Source organism: Tupaia chinensis, unplaced genomic scaffold (assembly GCF_000334495.1).
Source record: "Tupaia chinensis unplaced genomic scaffold, TupChi_1.0 Scaffold000600_1, whole genome shotgun sequence".
Classification (NCBI taxonomy): domain Eukaryota; kingdom Metazoa; phylum Chordata; class Mammalia; order Scandentia; family Tupaiidae; genus Tupaia; species Tupaia belangeri.
Genome location: NW_006160117.1, coordinates 357,469 through 378,028, shown reverse-complemented (window position 1 = coordinate 378,028; position 20,560 = coordinate 357,469). Strand labels below are relative to the sequence as shown.

Sequence of the window (20,560 nt, the reverse complement as noted above, 5' to 3'; positions counted from 1 at the left end):
TGAGATTCCCATTTCTAAGGAGCTGCCAGGCTGTTAGATGCTGCAGGTCCATAGACCTCACATAGAGCAGAAGGATCTAGACCAGGGATTCTAGTCCAGATGAGTTACCCTCAGAGTTCACTGAATCAGTGTTTCCTGGGGTGGTGGTTCCTCAGCTACCTTGTAGTGTAGAGACAGGCTTTCGGTGGTGATTTTCTTTCCTTCTTTTTTCTTTGCCAGAAAAGGTGAGTGCACTTGCTGGAGAGAGACCAAGACAGAGAGAGAGAGACAGACAGTGAAAGTGAAAAAGCACCCCGTATGAGTATGGTTGCTGTGATCACTTCTCCATCTTTCCCTCCTATTGGGATTCTGGGCATGTACACACAGGTGCCGGGAGTGTTTCTCAAGCCACCTGGTCCAAAACTCAAACTGTGAGGGTGGCCATGTGGGATCCAGCTGTCTTAACCACCAGGCCATGGGCTGGCTAGTGGTAGTTTTCTTTCTAAATGAGTGGCCTCTACTATGCTACGAAGGAGCTGCTTTCTCGATTTTAGGAAGCAAAATGTCAAACTCCAGTTAGGTATAGGAACAGGTCCAACATTTCCATAACTCTAGACACCTGTCTTCCCTGTTGTGGTATAACAAAATGACTCCAAAGGCAGAGACTTCAAAGAGCCTCCCACTTTATTTTGCTTGTGATTTTGTGGGGCAGGAGGTTAGCAGCGGCTTAGCTGGTGGTTCTTGCTTGGGCCTCCCAAATACTTATAGTCAGATGTTGGTGGGATTGTAGTCATCTGAAGGCTCGGCTGGCTCCGGGCTCCCAGATGGTGCACTTACGTGGGCTAGCCTTGGATACTAGCTGTCAGCAGGCAGCTCTGCTGATGGCGCACCTACACGTGGGCGCACCTACACGTGGTCTGTCTTTCTTTCTTTCTTTCTTTCTTTCTTTCTTTCTTTCTTTCTTTCTTTCTCTCTTTCTTTCTTTTTTTTTGGAGAAGTTTTTGCTATAGGACGTGTGTGCTCTCCAGACAGACAGAGAGAGAAACAGAGAGACAGAAAGCGGGAAATCCCCCCTAGGGGGGATGGTCACTCCTCAATCCCTTCTCCATTCTCCTCTTGGGATCTTGGGCACGCATGCACACGTGCCCGGCGTGAGTATTAAGCCACCGGGTCCGGGACGCGAACTGCGGTCGACTACATGGGAGTCCAGCGACATAGCCATTACGCTAACTGCTGGTCCCACTAGTGTGTGTTTCTTGAGTTTCTTACAATATTGCAGCTGAGAGGGAGTATCTTGAGAGCAAGTAACCTTGACAGAAGCCTTGAAAGTCACACAGCATCGCTTACCACACACCGTCTTTGGTACAAGCAAGACACTGAGGCCGACTCAGACTCAAGGGGAAGGGTATTATGGTCATCTTTAATCCTCTACAATTCCCTTTCTAAACTGAATAGACAGGTGCTATTTTCCTTGCCCTGAGAGCATAGGCACAGGACAATGCGTGACCTTTCATATGCACAAAGACTCTTCCTTGGGCTCCATTAATCTGCCGTGCTGATTCCTCACCAGCAGGGAGAGCCATGTGAAGAGTCTGTCTGGAGCCCAGGTAGGAAAGGCCAGAGTGCATTGTGGGAGAAAGATGCCTCCAAAATGGCCTGAGGATCTACATTTGGCTTTTGTACTCTAATTGTGGTTTATTTTGAAAGTCAAAAATCACTTTAAATGAAGCCAGAGATACACCAAGGGTGTGAATTAGGCCTTACGAAGCTCTTCTCTCCTTGTCAGAACTACATGTCAAAATCCTCTAGCAAAGCTAGATGAAAAGACGGGCCTTAAATTAAACAGACTGTAAGGTCCACATTACTCATCATCATTCTAATATTGCCTACTACTGTTGAAAGTTTCCTTCATTAACATGTGCTTCGCTGCTTCTTAAAATAGCTCTATAACCAAACGCCGCAATTCTGAAAAGCATGATAAAAAAGGTTCTCTGATCATGCTCATTACTGAATATTTTTAGCAGAGCAATAATTAGGATTTGGAGGAAGCCGGGTGTCTCATTATGTCAGCAGAGGGCTTGGCTTCTTTCGGAGACCTACCTCCCAACCAGCCAAAGCAAATCTCTCCCTAAACCTGAAGCTACATTCAGTTTCTCAAACACAGAGACCTCACCCTCTGGCTTCAAAGAAAGGGTGCACTCATACGTCACCAGTGTTTAAATGACTTGCTAAAATCCATTAGGACTTAGAGAATCTTCTTAACATTTCAGCAGGCAGGAGCGTGGGTGAAAGACAGGACAGATTTCTTACCGGAAAGCTCCCTGCTGCTCCCCCCTGAGGTGGGGATGTCGTTCCAGGCCCCCAGGCTCAGGACCATGCAGAGTTGCCCCGCCCACCAGAGTCCCCTGCACAGCGAGGTTGGTTTGGGAGATATTTTTCTTCATGCATTCGGATGTTTGCACCCTCTGCTTTCCATTTGGTTTTCTGTGTTTGCTTCTGCCCTCCCAGAAGGTGATAAGTTTGTGGCTTTCTCTTAATGGTAAAACCCAGCTCTGTCCTCTGGGCCATGGAACATTGGAAACCGGTTGCTTTGTCGCTAACATCAGCAGTGCTTCCCTGCTGCTGATACTGCAAGTGTGCCAACACTATCAAAAGAAAGCTCCAAAGGGACAACCTAGTTGGGGCTGCAAGAGTGAAAAATGCAGAGAGAACTGGACTTGGAAGGGCACTTAGAGATCTATATCATCTAGTCATCATTCATTTAGCAACTATTCCTGCAGTGCCTGCTTGTCGCCAGGTGCCGGAAATGTCGAAGAGAATAAGGAAGGTGCAGTCCCTTCCCTAATGCAGCATATAATCGGATGGACAAGGCAGTTATTGAACAACTTGTTTAATAAAGGTCTTGCAGTATTTAAAGGGCAAGGGTAGTGGCCTACAGGAAGGAGTAACAAATAGCAAGACTTGAGTCTAGGGGTTGAGAGATTGATTTCCTTGAGGAAGTGACACTAAAGCTGAAACCCAATGGATGACCAAGAGTTAACTGGGTAGAGAGTGTGGCAGCGTGAGGGGAGGGAGCCAGCACTGTCAGGAGACCAAAGAAGTCCAGTGTGGCTGGGCTGAGACAGTCAGCCTGTCACCCTGCCCCATAGACTATGCCAAGAGTGATTGCCCTGCAGATGTGCAGCACAGGGGTCTTAGTTTAGGGAATAAAGGGGAGGGTCTGAGGTGAGAATAGAGAGAAGCACCAGGAAGAGATGGTGCAAGCTACTGTGGAGCCAAGTTAAGCCTTTAACTCTAAATCCTGAGGCCAGTAGAAAGCCAGTGAAGGGTATTGAGCAGGCTTCTGACTTGCATTTAGAAAGATTGTTCTGTGGATCTTGTTGCGTGGGTTGAGGCAGACAAAAATGACAGTTCTGGAGACTGGTTTTGACATTCTTGGTGCAAGCTTTGAACAAGATGGTGTTGGATGGATTTAGGATGGAGGGTAGAGAAAAGTGGGTGAGTTAGGGAAACATTTCAACAGTAGACTGGAAAACCGTTTGGCTGTGGGGAGTGAGGGAGAGGGATATGGCATAGATGAGTCCCAGGTTACTTTCTCCAGTCACCTTTCTCAGGTGAAGAGAGGTTTAAGTAACTGGCTTTCAGAGGAGTTGAGTGACTTGCCCAAGTCTGCAAACCAAGAACACAGTGCTCTTGTCCCTAGGCTGTGTCTATATGCCGTCCCATGCCTGATGTCTCTGAGTGGCCATAATGATGTTGGATAGAAAGATCTCAGTTGCTGACATCATTTCAGTTGACAACAGAACTGTGAACATAAACCTGATTCTTGTCTTTATTAATATTTATAACCTCTTGAGAGCCCTGTATTGGTTGGCACACCCAAATATATTTTTGAAGACTTTAAGAAAGTTCTATTAGAACTGGCATCCTCTGTACTTGTTTATTTTTACTCTGTTCCACATATTCTAGATAAAAGAACCTTCGTGTCGTAAAGCCACCATACAGAGTAGACTGTTTATAGGAAGATAAAATCATCATCCACAGGCATGTCTTTAGATCAGAGACAACAAAAATAGTATACTTTTCTTCTTTTCCTTCACTGTTAACATGATGCAGACTTCCTTGGGGAAGAAAGGGAGTGGCTGTGACCTGACTCATTCATTGACTCAGCTGTGATCCTCCATTCACTGACTCATTCAATCACATTTATTGAGCACCTCCTATGAGCTAGACACAGGGGCACTGAACGGGCTGCCAGAGATGCAAAGACAGTTAAGGCAAAAGCTGTGTCTTAACATTTCGCAATGTTCACTATCTACCTGGAGACAGATATTAAAAATCTTTTTGTTAGTGGAGGATGAGTTTATGTCTGAAATGTTGTGAATTCTGCCTGCTGATGTCAAAAAAGTGTTCCCAGGAGTGTAATCTGGAAGCCGAACCTTGCAGGAATAGGAGGAACTCCATGGTTGTTGTGGGCAGGGAGGGTGTATCAGGCTGAAAAGAAGGGATCAGCATGAGCAAATGCCAGGAGCAAGGCGAGAGCTTGGTGTATCCTGGGAACAGGTCTGGGCAGATGAATTTGCAGCGTGTATGGCAGGATGGAAAGTGTACAGAATGGAGGCCGGAAGAGTTAGCTGGGGCCGGAAGTGAAGGCCTCACTGACACCAAGCAGGGTCCACTTTGTCCCAGAAAGAAGGGCCATTAAAAGAAATAGGTCAACTGAGGTGATCTTAATTTTTCTTCTTTATCTTTTCATTCCTACTTGAGCAGGGATGTTTGTTCCAACGCAGAGAACAGAAGGCATCTCAACATCAGACATCATCACCAGAATTGTCCGTGACTATGATGTTTATGCCCGGCGCAACCTCCAAAGAGGGTACACAGCCAAGGAACTGAATGTCAGCTTTATAAATGTAAGCATGTCACCCCATACCTTCTGAGGGCCACCATATCACCCCACCACTACCACCATTCCTGTCATTTGATTTATTTAGTTTTGGAGAGGTTTTTGCTATAGGGTGTATGTGCTCGCCAGAAAGACAGAGAGACAGAAAGCGAGAAATCATCGCCCGGGGGGTAGGGGAGATGGCCATGCTGCATTCCCTTTTCCTCCATTCTCTTCTCGGGATCTTGGGCATGCATGTACATGCACCCGGTGTGAATTTAAGCCACTGAGTCCAGGACTCGAACCATGGTCAACTACATGGGAGTCGAACGACATAGCCATTATGCCAACTGCTGGGCCCTACCATTGCTGTTATTTATTCAGCACTTACTATGTGCTGTGCAGTGTTCTTAATGCTTTGCATTAATGGCCTCATTTAATTTACATAATGACTCAACAATGTGTTATCCCCTTTTTATAGATGAGAAAAGCAATGTCCAAAGGGGTACCATAAGTGAACCAAGGAACAGCGGGGGTGTGCAGCTTCACATCTTATAAAGGAGCTTCCTCATGGCCCTCCCCTTGCGTCAAACCTCTGTCCATCAGAAATTTCAGACTTGGGTGAAGGGTTTTTGGGAGACATGTCCTTTGTGAAAAGCAAGGGTCGTTCTGCTCAAAAGGGAAGGAAGGAAAGCTGAGGCAATGAAAAGCCAAACGTGGAGGAAAAAAGCTTTCTTGTTTCAACGTTTTTAAATTGTCATTGTATTAAGGCCTTACAGATGCTCATTAGAAACCTTAACAGCCGTTTTTTATTGTCCAGAGAAATTACAGCTGCTTAAATAAAGCCTAAAGACTTTGGCTTCCTTTTGTACTTCTACTGTATTGTTCCCACAGAACTGCTGTTAGTTTAATAATAGAGAAACTGTTCAAACAATCTTTAAAACAAGCAAAACAAGCTGTTAAAAAGCAAAGAGGGCAGCCCTGTTGCTGGAGGTAATGCCGATGAGTCTGGACAACTGTATTTGCCTGGCCTCCGGGAGCTGGTATCTTTAATTAAAACAAGAACTCACCATACAGACAGAATTCCAACCTCCAAAATAGAGACTGTATTTTCAAAGGGAAAATACAGTCTGCAAAACTAGATGTTTATAATTATGGGCAGCCGAAATTATCTTGCAGCTTATATAATTGATCATTAGTACCTCCCAAGTAGGAGGAGTTCATTAATTGTAAATCACTGATTATTAATAGTCCTCGCGAGGCAGGGAGTGTAGGGAGTCTGGGCTCTGTGGTTTCGTACAAGCCGGGCAACGAAATGGAAAATGTCAGATTCCAGTAGTACCAGAACAAGTGGCTGAAAAGAATTTAGTCCAAGTGATTATCTGGTATCGTATAAAGAATAAAGCCCTGGTTATTTCAATAAATTAAACTGTCTGTTCTTTTAAATTGAATTCAGTCAACCATCCAAGCATGTCAAGCCATTTCCAAAAGTGATTGCTCACTCTTCTTTAACGGCCTTTAGATAAGCCACTTAGTTCAAAGAACCGTGCAGTCAGTGTGGATGCGCCCGCTGCCTTCCGGTGACAACAGACCTAGCTGCAGCTCAGAGAGGAACTTGAATGTGTTGTGTTGGATGGGCGTGTAGATGAATCATGGAACCTCGGAGGTGGCAGGGACCCGAAGGGGAGCAGTCACCTGGGCCAAGTCTCTTTGATTTAGAGATGAGGAAAGCTGAGCCTAGAGGAGGCACCTAGCCAAGGTCCCTCAGCTTCTGTCTCCTGCTCCCAGCTCAGTGCTCATTGCACTATTCTGTGCTGCCCCAAGAGCTGCACGTAACTGTTCCCAGCACAGAATGAACTATGGAGGCGCATGATCGGCGACAGCTGACACGGAGAGTTTATCATGTGGCCCTCTGAGTGTTTCACCTGGATTATCTCATTTCATACTCATGACGAGCCTATAAGTGTGGGTATAAAGACTATATCTAACAAGGAGATGAGGAAATAGAGGCCCAGAAAGGTTGAACAACTCACTTAAGGCCACATAGTAAATTGTGGAAGACACAGTGATTACGCATACACATTCACGTGTACATATGGCTGAGGGCAACTCGTGTAATTCATACCTTGCCCTGGGGCTGCAGTTGAAGTTGGAAGGTCTGAATCAGCAAATCCTTTCTTTAAAGCTTATTTATTTTAGGGACCAGCAGATGGCGTAATGGTTATGGAGCTGGACTCCTACTTAGTTAACCGTGATTTGAGTTCCAGACCTGGTGGCTCAAAACTCACACCGGGCACGTGTGTGTGTGTGCCCAAGATCCAGAGAGGAGAATGGAGGAGAAGGGAGTGAGGCATGGCCATCCCCCCTGCAGGGTGATTTCTCAATTTCTGTCTCTCTGGAGAGCACACATGCCCTACAGCAAAAATCTCTCTTTAAAAAAAAGTTAATTTTATTTCCTTTATGAGAGAGAACATGAGCATGAGAGAGAAAGTCCACGTGTGTTTATGTGTGGAATGGGGGGTGCCCTCGACAGGGTCTCATGCTGCCATCTCCTCTCCCCTAGCCTTCCAGTTTGTCAGGATGTTGAGTGCACATGCCCAGTATGTTTCAGGTGAGCTTGGGATCTGAGCCTGTGGTGGCCATATGGCTTCCAGCACCGTAGTTCAGTGCATCAGTGCATGTGCTACTGAGGCTGGGCCTGATTTGGAGAATTTTGACTCTGTTTTGCAATATTCCAGGGGCCTCAAAAATTTTGGAAATATAAAATGAACTTTAGTTCCACATGGTAAAAAAAATGATAAGCCTTATTACCCCCTTTAGGGGAAAAAACTTATGATTTCATGGGGGAAGTCTCTTTGTCTTGTGTTATTTTCAGACCAGTCTCCTCAGGTAATACAGATAAATGTCCATGCCAATTGATACTAACAAAACAGCCACCATCATTGTGTGTATATGAAATGTCAGACTTGTGCTAAGCACTTTGCATGCATTATCTTATCTAGTTATCACAGCAACCCTTCATGGCAGGGGGGATTATTACCCTCATTTTACAGGTGAGGAAACTGAAGTTTAGTGGTGGCATACGACATGTCCATATGTGATGGCTTCCAGGGACGTAGATAGCAACAGGAAGGCTAAAAAAAAAAAAAAAAAAAAAAAATCCAAGTCCAAAGAAGCTCTCAGAAGGGCTTTCTTCCTCACCAAGATAATCAGTGCTGTTCAAGTAGCTTAGTGGAAAATATCATTAAAATAAAAATTTTAATGTAGCATGGGTTCTGACGCCTAGTCAATGGCACATTTATTTCAAGCAATATTGGTTTTAACAATGTCCCCTTAATCAGAAAATTGAGGCAGCTTCTGAGTGGCTATTCTGTGCGTACTTTATACTTTTGTCTAAGTCCTAGCAGAATTGAGTGGAGATATTTGCCCCACATATATCCATGAAGAGCAGCTGTGTGTTCTTGGGTCTTCTTTTATACAAGTGATTTTAATTCACAGAGATTTCAAAGAGAGAAAACATGAAAGCTCCTTTACATATACAAATAGATTTAATGACAAATGACTTTTACAAGAGATGTGCCTTCCCATCCATCTAGCCCCTGGGAAAGGCCAACATTCTGACTCCTCAGGTTAGAAACAAATAGGAGTTGAAATCAAATGTGCTCATTAGTGTGAGCGATTGAACTCTTTCATGCCCTCAGAGATAAATTCAATCTTTTTCTTCTGTAAATTTTGACCAGGAAAAGAAGTACCGTTTCCAGAACCAAGTGGACAGAATGAAGGAAAAGGTCAAGAATGTGGAAGAAAGATCAAAGGAATTTGTTAACAGAGTGGAAGAAAAGAGTCATGATCTCATTCAAAAGTGGGAAGAGAAGTCGCGGGAATTCATTGGCAATTTCCTTGAACTGTTTGGGCCCGATGGAGCATGGGTATGTAATTATGTCACTTGGTCCCACAATGACAGGTGCTTTTGGTTTAGCCTCCTTTTGATGGAGCCACTCAAGGGTGTCTCTTACCTCCATTCACTAAGCAGCCTACATTTTGAGCATCAGTTTGAATGACTGCAAGTTGGTTTCTGCTTTACCCCTCCATATGGCACCCAGTAGTACCCAAAGACAGATCTGGTCTCCACTTCTATTTTTTTGGTCACAGCTTGGCGGCATTTGGTTATTGTTGGATGTCTATTGTTCCTGGGGTTGGTTCTGTAGTTCATCCCCCCAGCTGGAGGTGATGCGATGCTTTAGGGTAAGGGTGAAGTGGATCAGTGGCAAGAGGGAGCTTGTATTGCAAGACAAGAGTCAACCACTGGCATTTATGTTTGGGGGAGGAGAATGCAAAAGAGATACAGCTGCCTTGGTCAGCCTTTGTTGTCAGGAACTCTCTTTTTCACTGGTTAGAAGAGAGAGAGAGAAGAGCTAGAATTTTCCCCTGCATTTATGCCGGCCATGCCCTGTTTTTCTGTGACATGCAAGTGTTGGGGTCAGGCACAAAAGTCTTAGAGGACTGAAGCTATGATTGGAATCCTAAAACTGAGGAGAGAGAGGAAGACCAGCAGAGGGTGTAATAGTTACATTGTTGGACTCCCATGTAGTCAACAGCTGTTCAAGTCCTAGAACTGGCTGCTTAAAACTCCTACTGGGTGTGTGTGTATGAATGCCCAAAATCCCAAGAGGAGATTTGAGGAGAAGGGACTGTGGCATGGCAATTCCCTCTGGGGGAGGGGTGATTTGTCAATTTCTCTCTCTCTCTCTGTCTCTCTCTCTCTCTCTCTTTCTTTCCAGTGAGCATTCATACCCTATACCAAAATCTCTCTTTAAAAAAGAAAAAAACCTGAGAAAATGTAGAGGGTTTCCTTGCCTAAATTCTATAGACAACTCTGAATGATAGCTATAGAAGAGAAAAGAAACTTCTGGAAACCACCTTGTACTCCATTGATATTTCTATTGTATATATCCTTCCTGAGAAAATAACCAGGATTGGTCAGTCGAGTAGATGAGGGTTCTAAGAAACAGATATGAAGGGTCTTCAAACTTCATTGAAATATGTTACGAAAAAAAACTATGCATGGAGTTAAAAAATGTTTGCAACAAAATAAACTTGTACTTTATTTCCATTTTTTCCATAAACTTTTCGAAGCCCCCTCATACATTTACAGCTCACTTTCCTTTTAAAACAAAAAGAGGTTATTGCATTTTACTTCCATTATTTCAAATAACCTAGATTTCTGATTACCATATGAGGTGTCTCTAATAAAACCCATTTTTGAATTAAACTTTTTTTTTTCCCCATAGGGTGCATGAACTCACTAGAGAGACAGTGAGAAACAGAGAGAAAAATTGAGAAAGTGAGAAACTCCCCCCCCACACACACAAAGAGAGATGGCCATGGTGCCATCTCTTCTCCATTCTCCTCCTGGGATTTTGGGCATGCATGCACACATACCCAATGTGATTCTCTGTCTTGCTTTCTTTTCAAAATAATTCTGTTCTTTAACTTTATTTATTTATTTATTTGTTTTGTTTTGTGTGTGTGTGTGTGTGTGTGTGTGTGTGTTTGAAGACTTTTTTGCTATAGGGTGCATGTGCTCGCCAGGAAGACAGAGAGAGACAGAGAGACAGAAAGCGAGAAATCACCCCCCAGGGAGGATAGTCACGCCGCAATCCCTTCTCCTCCGTTCTCCTCTCAGGATCTTGGGCACGCACGCACATGCACCCAGTGTGAGTTTTAACCCACTGGGTCCGGGATGCGAACCATGGTCGACTACATGGGAGTCCAGCGACATAGCCATTATGCTAACTGCTGGTCCCCTATTTGTTTGTTTTAATTTGACCAGAGAAGAACCATGAGAGAGAGAGAGGGAAAGTGAGAAAGCAAGCCGCCAAGTCCGGGATTCGCCCCACCACCCCGACCCCCATGTGATTTTTCCAGCCACCAGCTCTGAGACTCAAACCACAGTCAGCCATGTGGAAGTCCAACACCTTACCCACCACACCACCTGCTAGCCTCTCGATTTAAATATTTTATTGATGGGCTGTCACTGCTGCCTCTGCTCATTAGTTTGCTTGTTCATTGTGAATTTATCTAAATATAAAACACTCGATTCATAATAGGAAAAGAACAACGTTTGTGAAATTGGAAGAGATGCTTTGCTGAAAGCCTAGTGCTCTGTAAGTAATTATCGAGGTGGGCGTTACAAGCTATGTCCTATTGGCAGAGTCTGAGAAGGGTAGGTTTGCAAGGGCTGCTTGGAGCTGCAGTGACTTCTACAAAGAGAAAGACTGGAGGAGCCAGGGCCTGGACTTCTGTTCATTTTCCCCCAAACCTGTTAAAATTTTCAGCTCAAGCGATTTAATTCACAGGACATTTATTAATGTCCTTGTCTATGTGTGGCATTCTGAAAGGATGTGAAGATAGATGAAGTGTTCTTTGTTCTCTATAACACATTTAACCTCCCAGTTCATCTGGCGTGTATGTGTTTAGAACTATGTTATTTACCTTTATTTATTTATTTTTAATTTGACCAGAGAGGGACAGAGAGGGTGAGTGAGTGAGAGAGAGAGAGAGAGAGAGAAAGAAAGATGGTATAATGGTTATGGCCAGCAGATGGTGTAATGGTTATGTTGCCAGACTCCTGTGTAGTCAACTGTGGTTCGAGTCCTGGACCTGGCAGCTTAAAACTCACGCTGGGCACATGTGCATACTTGTCCAAAATCCTGAGAGGAGAATGGAGGAGAAGGGATGATGGTATGGCCATCCCCCCTGGGGGGTGATTTCTCACTTTCTGCTTATCTGTCTCTCTGGTGAATGTATGTGCCTTATAGCAAAAGAGAAAGAGAGCGAGGGAGAGAGAGAGAAAGCGAGAAAGCAAGCCACCAGGTCTGGGACTCAAACTGCTGTTGACCATGTGGGAGTCCAGCGTCCTTAACCACCATACCACCTGCCAGCCCCATCTGGTGTGTGCTTTAAAAGTTCACATTTGGGGCCAGCAGATGGTGTAATGGTTATGTCGCCAGACTCCCATGTAGTCAACTGTGGTTCGAGTCCTAGACCCAGCAGCTTAAAACTCATGCTGGGCACATGTGCGTGCTTGTCCAAAATCCTGAGAGGAGAATGGAGGAGAAAGGATGGTGGCATGGCCATCCCCTCTGGGGGGTGATTTCTCGCTTTCTGCTTATCTGTCTCTCTGGTAAGTGTATGTGCCTTATAGCAAAAACTCTCTTAAAAAATGGTTCCCATTTAGTGAAACCATATAAGTATTCATTTGCTTACAGAGACTCAGAAATGTCTTTGCTGAGAAGCCCTGGAATTGTAACCCAAGCCGGGGTGGGGGGGATGGTTTTTTCAACCTGTGATGAACAAAGACAAGGAAGAATATAATTTCATAGAAACTTCCTAGACCCTAGTCATTTCAGAACCCCCAGTGAAGGCGAAATAGTAACTGGAATTGTTCTCAGGGAGTCTGGTGACAGCGAACTGAGGTGACTTTTAAGAAATGAAAACCAGCTTAGAGACTGGAGATTTTTCTTTTTAAAACTTGCTATTAGTGTCAAAACTGTTATTAACATTAATTTACTGTATCAGCTACACTTAGACATTACTTTTTTTTTCTGTTGACATTAAAAGTACAGGAATAGTTACAAGGATGTTAAACGCCAAGATAAGTAATTTGCTTTTCATGAATATGCTATTATTATAATAATTCTTTATTTGTGGATTTGGTACTAAAACTTTTTTCTTAAAGATCTACATTACCTGCAAATACAGTACAGATACAAATAACCCAAACTTGAAAAGGCACAGGATAGAAGGATTTATGGTACAACATTTGGTACAATAGGCTTGGTATATAGCTCACAGTGGGCACCCCGGAGATGTTTCCGTACTGAATGAATGTGGGAATGAATGGATGTGGGAAGACCTATTCATAAACCCTCCCACTATCTGCCCAAACATTATGTATAAGATTATATAACTAGGCCAGCTGGTGGCGTGGTGGTTAAAGTGGCTGGATTCTACATGGCGGACCCCAGACCCAAGTCCCAGACCCAATGGCTTGAAAATCACTCCAGGCATGTGTGTGTACATGCCCAAAATCCTGAAAGGAAAAACTAAGGAGAAAGGATTGCAATGTGACTGTTCCCCATGGGGGCTGCTTTCTCCTGTGTGTGTATGTGTGTGTGTGTGTGTGTGTGTGTACCTTTCTCTGGCAAGTGGATGTGCCCTCTAGAAAAATTTTGAAAAAAGAGCTTATTGTTTTTTCTTTTCTTTTCTTTTCTTTCCCCCCTTTTTTTTTTTTTGAGAGAGAGATTTTTGCTATAGGGCGTGTGTGCTTGCCAGAGAGACGGAGAAAAAGAAAGTGACAAATCACCCCCAGGAGGGTTGGCCATGCTGCAATCCCTTCTCCTCCAGTCTCCTCTCAGGATTTTGGGCACACACACGCACACACACACACACACACACACACACACACGCCCAGTGTTTTTGAAGCCTCCGAATCTGGGACTAAAACCATGGTCGGCCATGTGGGAATCCAGCAACGTAACCAATACAGCATCTACTGGTCCCAGGTTTTTTTTCTTTTTTAAGGTTTTTGCCACAGGGCACATGCACTTGCCAGAGAGAGATAGAGAGAGACAGTGAGAGGGAAAGTGAGAAATCACTTGCCAGGGGGATATGCAATCCCTTCTCCTTCATTTTCCTCCTTGGACTTTGGGCACACACACTCATGTGCCTGGCATGCTTTGCAAGCTACCAGGTTTGGGATTCAAACCATGGTCAGCCATGTAGGAGTCTAGCACCTTAACCACTATGCCACCTGCTAGTCCAGAGCTTATAGTTGTTAAAAAATAAGGTTATATAGCTCTATGAGAGGACTTCAAAAGGTTTGTGGAAAAATGGAATTAAAGTATGAATTTATTTAGGTGCAAATTTTTTGAAATCCATGCATATTTTTTTCATAATATACATTTCCATAAACTTTTTGAAGAACTCCCCTCTTCTTTCTGTATTATATATATGTATGTAGGTAGATGTAGATTTGGAAATACGTGTATCTCCTTAGCACTTATTCTCATGGTGCTGGGTACAGGAATTGACTATTAGCTGGTGCTTGGTCTATCACATTTAGCAGGCAGATTGGTTTGCTTGGCCCTCAATGATGTTTTCATTTCTTTCAGGGAGGGCAAGAACTCTAATTTGGAGGCCAGTAGGTAGTATGGTGGTTAAAGAGACTGGATTCCCACATGTCTGACTGCGGTTTGAGTCCTGGACTTGCCAGCTCGCTCTCTCACTTTCCTTCTCTCTCTCTCTGGTCAACTTCAAAAACATAAAAATAAAAATAATGACAAGTAAGATTAAATAAAAAGTAATTCTTAAAAAAAAAAAAGAACTTTAATTTGCCATGGTTGCTAGGGACCTTCCCCACTCTTCTTTCCTGCCCCCCCACCTGACACACACTTATGCTGTCCATTTTGCCTCAGGGAATATTTACATTTACTTCTTGTGGTATATTGTTTTTTAAAGAGCAAAATTTTTGCTAAGGGGTATATATGCTTGCTGGAGAAACAGAGAGAGAGAATGCGAGCAATCATCCCCCAGAGGGGATGGCCATGCCTCAATCCCTTCTCCTCCTTTCTCTCTCAGGATTTTGGGCACGTGCGCACACATGCCCAACATGAGTTTTAAGCCACCGGGTCCAGGACTCAAAACATGGTTGACTACATGGGAGTCCAGCAATGTAACCATTATGCTCTCTGCTGGTCCCTATAGCCATTTTATAGATCAAGAAACAAAGGACTAGAAAAACTATGACACTTTCCCATAGTCTCATACGAGTTGGAGCTACTGGGATGGAGCATGAAGCCAGGCCTCTTTCTCCCAGCCTGCCCTGTATCCTTCACAATAGGATTGTCCAAGGCCTGTAGTCATTTTCTTCACGTTCCTTTAGTGGGAGCGTAGCATTGTGGAGATTATGAGGTCTACCCAAACCCCACTAGGGCCTCAGGGCCAAGCCAGTTGCCAAAATGGCTCCTTAGGCCAGGTCATCACAATTTAGACCAGGAACTGTCAGCTTTCTATTGTAGTGCTGTCTCTAGGCTTCCCAAGCAAGAGGAAAACATGGTGTCCATGGCTATATTGCTCGTCTCTTGGTGAACAACCAACCCCAAAACTTGGTAACTTAGAACAACAAGCTGGGGCCAGCAGGTGGCATGATGGTTGGAGTGCTGGACTCCCACATGGTCAACCACAGTTCGAGTGCTGGACCTGGTGGCCTGCCTTCTCACTTTCCTCCTTTTTCTCTCTTGCTCTCTGGTGGGCACATGTACCCTATAGTAAATTAAAATATAATAAATACAATTAAATTAATAATTATTAAAAAAATAATAAGCATTGGGGCTGGCAGGTAGCATGGTGGTTAAAGCACTGGACTCCCACATCCAGTTCAAGTCCTGGACCCAGCAGCTTGAAACTCATGCTGGGTGCATATGTGTGTGCCCAAAATTCCAGGGGGAGAATGCAAGAGAAGGGGTTACAGTGTGGTCATCCCCCATGGAGGGTGATTTCTCACTTTTCCTCTGTCTTTGTCTGTCTCTCTGGCGAGCATCCATGCCCTATGGCAAAAACCTTAGAAAACAACAGCAACAATAAGCGTCAATTATCTGACAGTTTCTGAGGGTCAGAAATTGGGAGGCAGCTTAGGTGAATAGTTATGGTTCAGGGCCTCCCATGAAGCTGCCATCAAGATGTCAGGTGGAGTGACAGTCATCTCCATGATCATTCACGTGATCTTTGATAGGGATCTCAGTTCCTCGCCACATGGGCTTCTCCAGAAGGCTGCCTGGGTGTCCTTACAACATGGCAGTGGTGTCCCCCAGAGTGAGTGAAAAGGTGAGATTGAGTAACTAACACAGAAACAGTAGTCCTTAATAATGTAATATCAGAAGTGACAAGCCGTTATTTGTGCCATACCCTATTGGTCACACGGACCAAGCCCAGTGCATTGTGGGAGGACAAACAATACAAGGGTGGGACCAGAGACCATCTTGGAGACTGCCTACCACAATGGCTTTGAGAATTTGAAGCAAACAATCTACTTTTATTTTATTACTAATATTTTTTCAATTCACTATAGGGCGCATGTACTCACCAGAGAGAGACAGAAAGAGAAAGGAAAACTGAGAAAGCAAACCTCCAGATTTGAGACTTGAACCATGGTTGACCATGTGGGAGTCCCATGCCTTAACCACCATGCCACCTGGCCCCAGCAATCTAGTTTTTTCTTTCTTTCTTTTTGGTAGAGAGATTTTTGCTATAGGATGGGTGTGCTCACCAGAGAGACAGAGAGAGTTGGAGAGACAGAAAGCGAGAAATCACCCCCTAGAGGGGGATGGCCACATTACAATCCCTTCCCTCCATTCTCCTCTCAGGATTTTGGGCATGCACGTACATGAGCGTGGCATGAATTTCAATCGTCCAGGTCTGGGACTTGAACCACAGTCAGCCATGTTACAGTCCAGTGACATAAAGATTATGCCATCTGCTGGTCCCACAATCTACTTCTTAATTGCTATAGTAGATGCTCTGGTCCCACTTACTCGGTCTGATTGGTAGATTATCAGAGCCCAAGTTACTATTTTTCCATCTCATCACCTACTTAGTTACCTGTTTTCTCGATTCTTCTAATTAGTCTTATACTCAGAAAGGATCCTATAACCTAACCAGATCTGAAAAGGCAAGCCCTCCCAACAGAGGCCCAGTATTACCTTCTTTGGAGGGGGTGTCTCTGAAAGAAAGACTGTCTTAAGGGAGATGGCTTAAAGGACCTTAATTTTGAAGCTTTATTGCCACGTCGGAGGAGATGGTACTCATCTCTAAGATGGCATGCAGTGTTAAGGGTCGGAGAGTCTGGGTCAGAAGATGGCTCCGCATTCAGGGTTTGCTTTGTGGGTAGGGTCTTGCTAGTGAAGCTTAGTTATTTTTGTTTCAAGTGTCTGAATTCCCAGAGCAGACACATTCTATTTAAACATTAGCACCCCAACCACATATGCTGTTTTTTAAAACATTATGTAACATTTTGAATGATCTGCCACTGTATTCTTTCACTGACTCTGAAAACAGAATCATTTCCTGTATAAAATGAAGTGGATCTAATTTTGTTTTGCCATATGATCATAGACCCTCTCCTTAGACACAAGGAGAGAATGACCTTAAGTCAGGGGCAAGTTCTTTTAGTTGTTTTCTTTTTTTTCCTCTTTAGTTTTTGCAATGGGGTGTATGTACTGGTTGGAGAGAAAGAGAAAGAGAGAGAGAGAGATAACCCCTGGGGGAATGGACATATCCCAATCCCTTCTCCATTCTCCTCTTGGGATTTTGAGCATGCACACACACACATGTACCTGGCATGAGTTTCAAGCTGCCAGGTCTAGGACTTGAACCGAGCAATAAGCCATGTGGAATCCAGTGTCTTAACCTCCACAGCACCTGCAGGTACAAGGACAAGTTTTTAGCTCATTTTATACCAGTGTATCCCTTTGCTCCAATCTAATCAGTCTGATAGATCCCTTATGCCAACCATAAGCATTTGCATATACAAATTACTCTTTTAAAAACCCTGTGTGTCTATTTTTCAGAAAGACAGATTACATATTGTGAGGGCCACTGCCAAGTTTTAAGCAGTTGTAAGTGTACAGTTCAGTGGCGTTAAGTGCATTCGTATTGTTGGGCAGCCATTACCACCATCGGTCTCCAGAACCTTTTCATCTTTTCAAACAGAAATGCTGTACACATTAAGGACACCCCATCGTCCCACCCACCTCCCACTCCCAGCCTACTTTCTTCCCCCTTCCCAAAGTTTGCCTTTATTTCTTCCATGAGAGAGAGAAAGAGAGAGAGAGAAAGGGCGAGACAGAGAGAGCTAGAGAGGCAGGCACTCCCTATAGGGTCTTCATTGCCACAGTCCACCTACAGCCTTAGCCTAGGATCATGGGCACACGTGCAGCTGGCATGTCCAGGGAGACCTTGGGAGGCGGACCTGGGACCTTTCCATGTGGGTTCAGCATGGCAGAGCGTTGTATTATCACTGTGCAGCTGGCTGCCCTCTGCTTTCTATCTCTGAATCCCACTGCTCTGGATACCACGTAGTATTGTACAGTATTTGTATTTTTGTGTATGGCTTATTTCACTTATCATGCTGTCTTCAAGGCTCATCCATGTGGCAGCATTTGTCAGAACCTCCCCCCCCCTTTTTTTTTTTTGCAGACATAGGGCATGTACACCCACTGGAAAGAGACAGAGGCAGAGAGAGGGAAAGTGAGAAAGCACCCTCCAGGAGGGATGGTCATGCCACAATCCCTTCTCCACTATTCTCCTCCTGCGATTTCAGGCATGCACGGACATTCACCTGGCGTGATTCCCAAGCTGCCAGGTCCAGGGACTCAAAACATGGTCGGCCATGTGGGAACCCAGCACCTTAACCACCACACCACTAGCTGATCCCCGGATTTCCCTCCTTTTAAAGACTGAATAATATAGCGTTGTATTTATGTACCACATCTTGTTTGTTCATTCTTCCATTGGTGTGAACATTTTAGTTTGTGCACAAATCTGTTCGAGTCCCTGCTTTCAGTTGTTTCAGATATATACCTAGAAGTGGAATCGTCGGCCATTCAGTAATTTTTTGAGAAGTGTCATTGCTGTTCTCATAGCAATTGTACCATTTTACTTTCCCACCAGTAATGCGCAAGAGTTTTAAATTCTCCACATCCTCAAAACACCTGTTGCTTTCTATTCACTTTGTAAATTTTATTATACATATAAATAAATAAATAACTTTATATATAGCCATCCTAATTTTAGGTATTGCCAATTTTTATTTATTTAATTTTATTTATTTTTATTAGTAGTAGTAGTATTCAGTTTTACCAGAGAGAGAGAGAGAGAGAGAGAGAGAGAGAATGATAATGAGAAAGCAAGCCACCAGCTCCAGGACTTGAACTGTGGTCAGCTACATGGGAATGCAGCACCTTTAACCACCACACCACCTGCCAGCCCTAGCACTGCCAATTTTCTTTTGAGAGATTTTTGCTATAAGGTGCCTCCACTCTCTGGAGAGACAGAGCAAGTCAGAGAGACAGAAAGTGAGAAATCACCCCTCGGGGGGAAGGCCATGCTGCAATCCCTTCTCCATTCTCCTATCTGGATTTTGGGCACATGCACACATGCCCAGCATGAATTTCAAACTGTGGGATTTGGGACTCAAACTGTGGTCGGCCATGGAGGACTCCAGTGATGTAACCATTATGCCATCTGCTGGTCTCAGGCATTGCCAATTTTTAAGAGTATTCTGATTTTGAGACAAGAGATAAAGTGCGGTTTGTGGATCTGAATTAGATTTCCTCCTTGAGACCTTTGACAGTTGGTTTTTAAAGTTTTATCTTTAAACAGATGCACAAGTAAAATGTGAGTAAACATGAAAAGCTTCTTCCTATGAAAGGGGCTGATTATAAGAGGGGATCATGAGGGCCTTAACTTCCTAGCCGGGTGGCTGAGGGCAAGTTCCTTTGCCTCTCTGGGCCTCTCAGTTACAACGTTTGTAATTGGAGAAAATAAACATGGCTGCCTCCTAGAGCTGTTGGGGAGATTAAATTGGTTCATACTTTAAAGCTCTTGGAACAGTCCCTGGCACCCTGGCAAGTGTCAGGCTCTATGTAAGGGTTAGTTAGTGGTTGCCATTCATCAGTTTGACCAGAACTGAAGCATGGGGCCTTCTCCCTCATAAATTTCATCTTGCTTATCAGGGATCCAAAATAGATATGTTAAGACTTTTTTTTAGTTAATTTTTTTGAGAGATTTTTGCTATAGGGCGCATGTGCTCACAGGAGAGACAGAGAGACAGAAAGAGAGAAATCGCTGCCCCCAGGGAGGTTGGCCACACTGCAACTCCCTCTCCTCCATTCTCCTCTTGGATCTTGGGCATGCACGCACACGCACCCAGTGTGAGTTTCAAGCCACCAGCTCTAGGACACAGGCTGCAGTTGGCCATGTGGGAGTCCAGTGCCTTAACCACTCTGCCACCTGCTGGCCCCCTCAAGATTTTTTCCCCTCATTTCTTTATAGCAGACATGCCTGAATAAATCTAAAATAATGAAAATTATAAAGGCATTTGTCAAGACATGTATTGCCTCACTAGATGTTAAGTACTTAAAATGAAAAATTTTGTAGGAGAGAAATAGAAAATTACTTTCACATGGACAGAACTATAAATGGAATTATTTTCTTGGGGTAAAACTTTATAAATGAAAACCTCTTAATACAATAAAAGACTGAATTTAAATACCTTGTCTCTTTGAAAATGCCATACCATGGGTCTTCATTATTTATTATATATCTAAAGTGCTTTTCTTCCCAGGAAACTCATTTCAAACTGTCTCCTGACCAGATTTATTTCAGCTCCTTTGCAGGGCAGCCACATTTCAAAATGCACCAGAAACAGATCAGAGAACTTGCAAATCGAAGCCAGGAGTTATTTTGTATGGATATCGTATTTTATGAAGTGCCACACCATTGTTTATCATTAAGGATTCAAATTTTTTGATCCCCTTAGGCGGACTATTCTTAGCTATGAGCTTGATTCAAACTAGAGTAGACAAGTTGTAGATTTCTTAGAAAGTGGGCTTCTAATGGAAATGCCGACAATCC

The 20,560-nt window shown here is 43.9% G+C and overlaps 1 protein-coding gene across 3 annotated transcripts in view; it reads left to right on the top strand.

Moving 5' to 3' along the window:
- The window catches only part of PCYT1B (phosphate cytidylyltransferase 1B, choline), a 133,578-nt gene that overhangs the window by 103,080 nt on the left and 9,938 nt on the right, over positions 1-20,560 (top strand). For all 3 annotated transcript variants that reach the window (XM_006158476.3, XM_006158475.3, XM_014591577.1), the window contains exons 6-7: positions 4,750-4,892; positions 8,605-8,793. In XM_006158476.3, the coding sequence (XP_006158538.1) occupies positions 4,750-4,892; positions 8,605-8,793 (332 nt within the window). The remainder of the gene's footprint in view (positions 1-4,749; positions 4,893-8,604; positions 8,794-20,560) is intronic.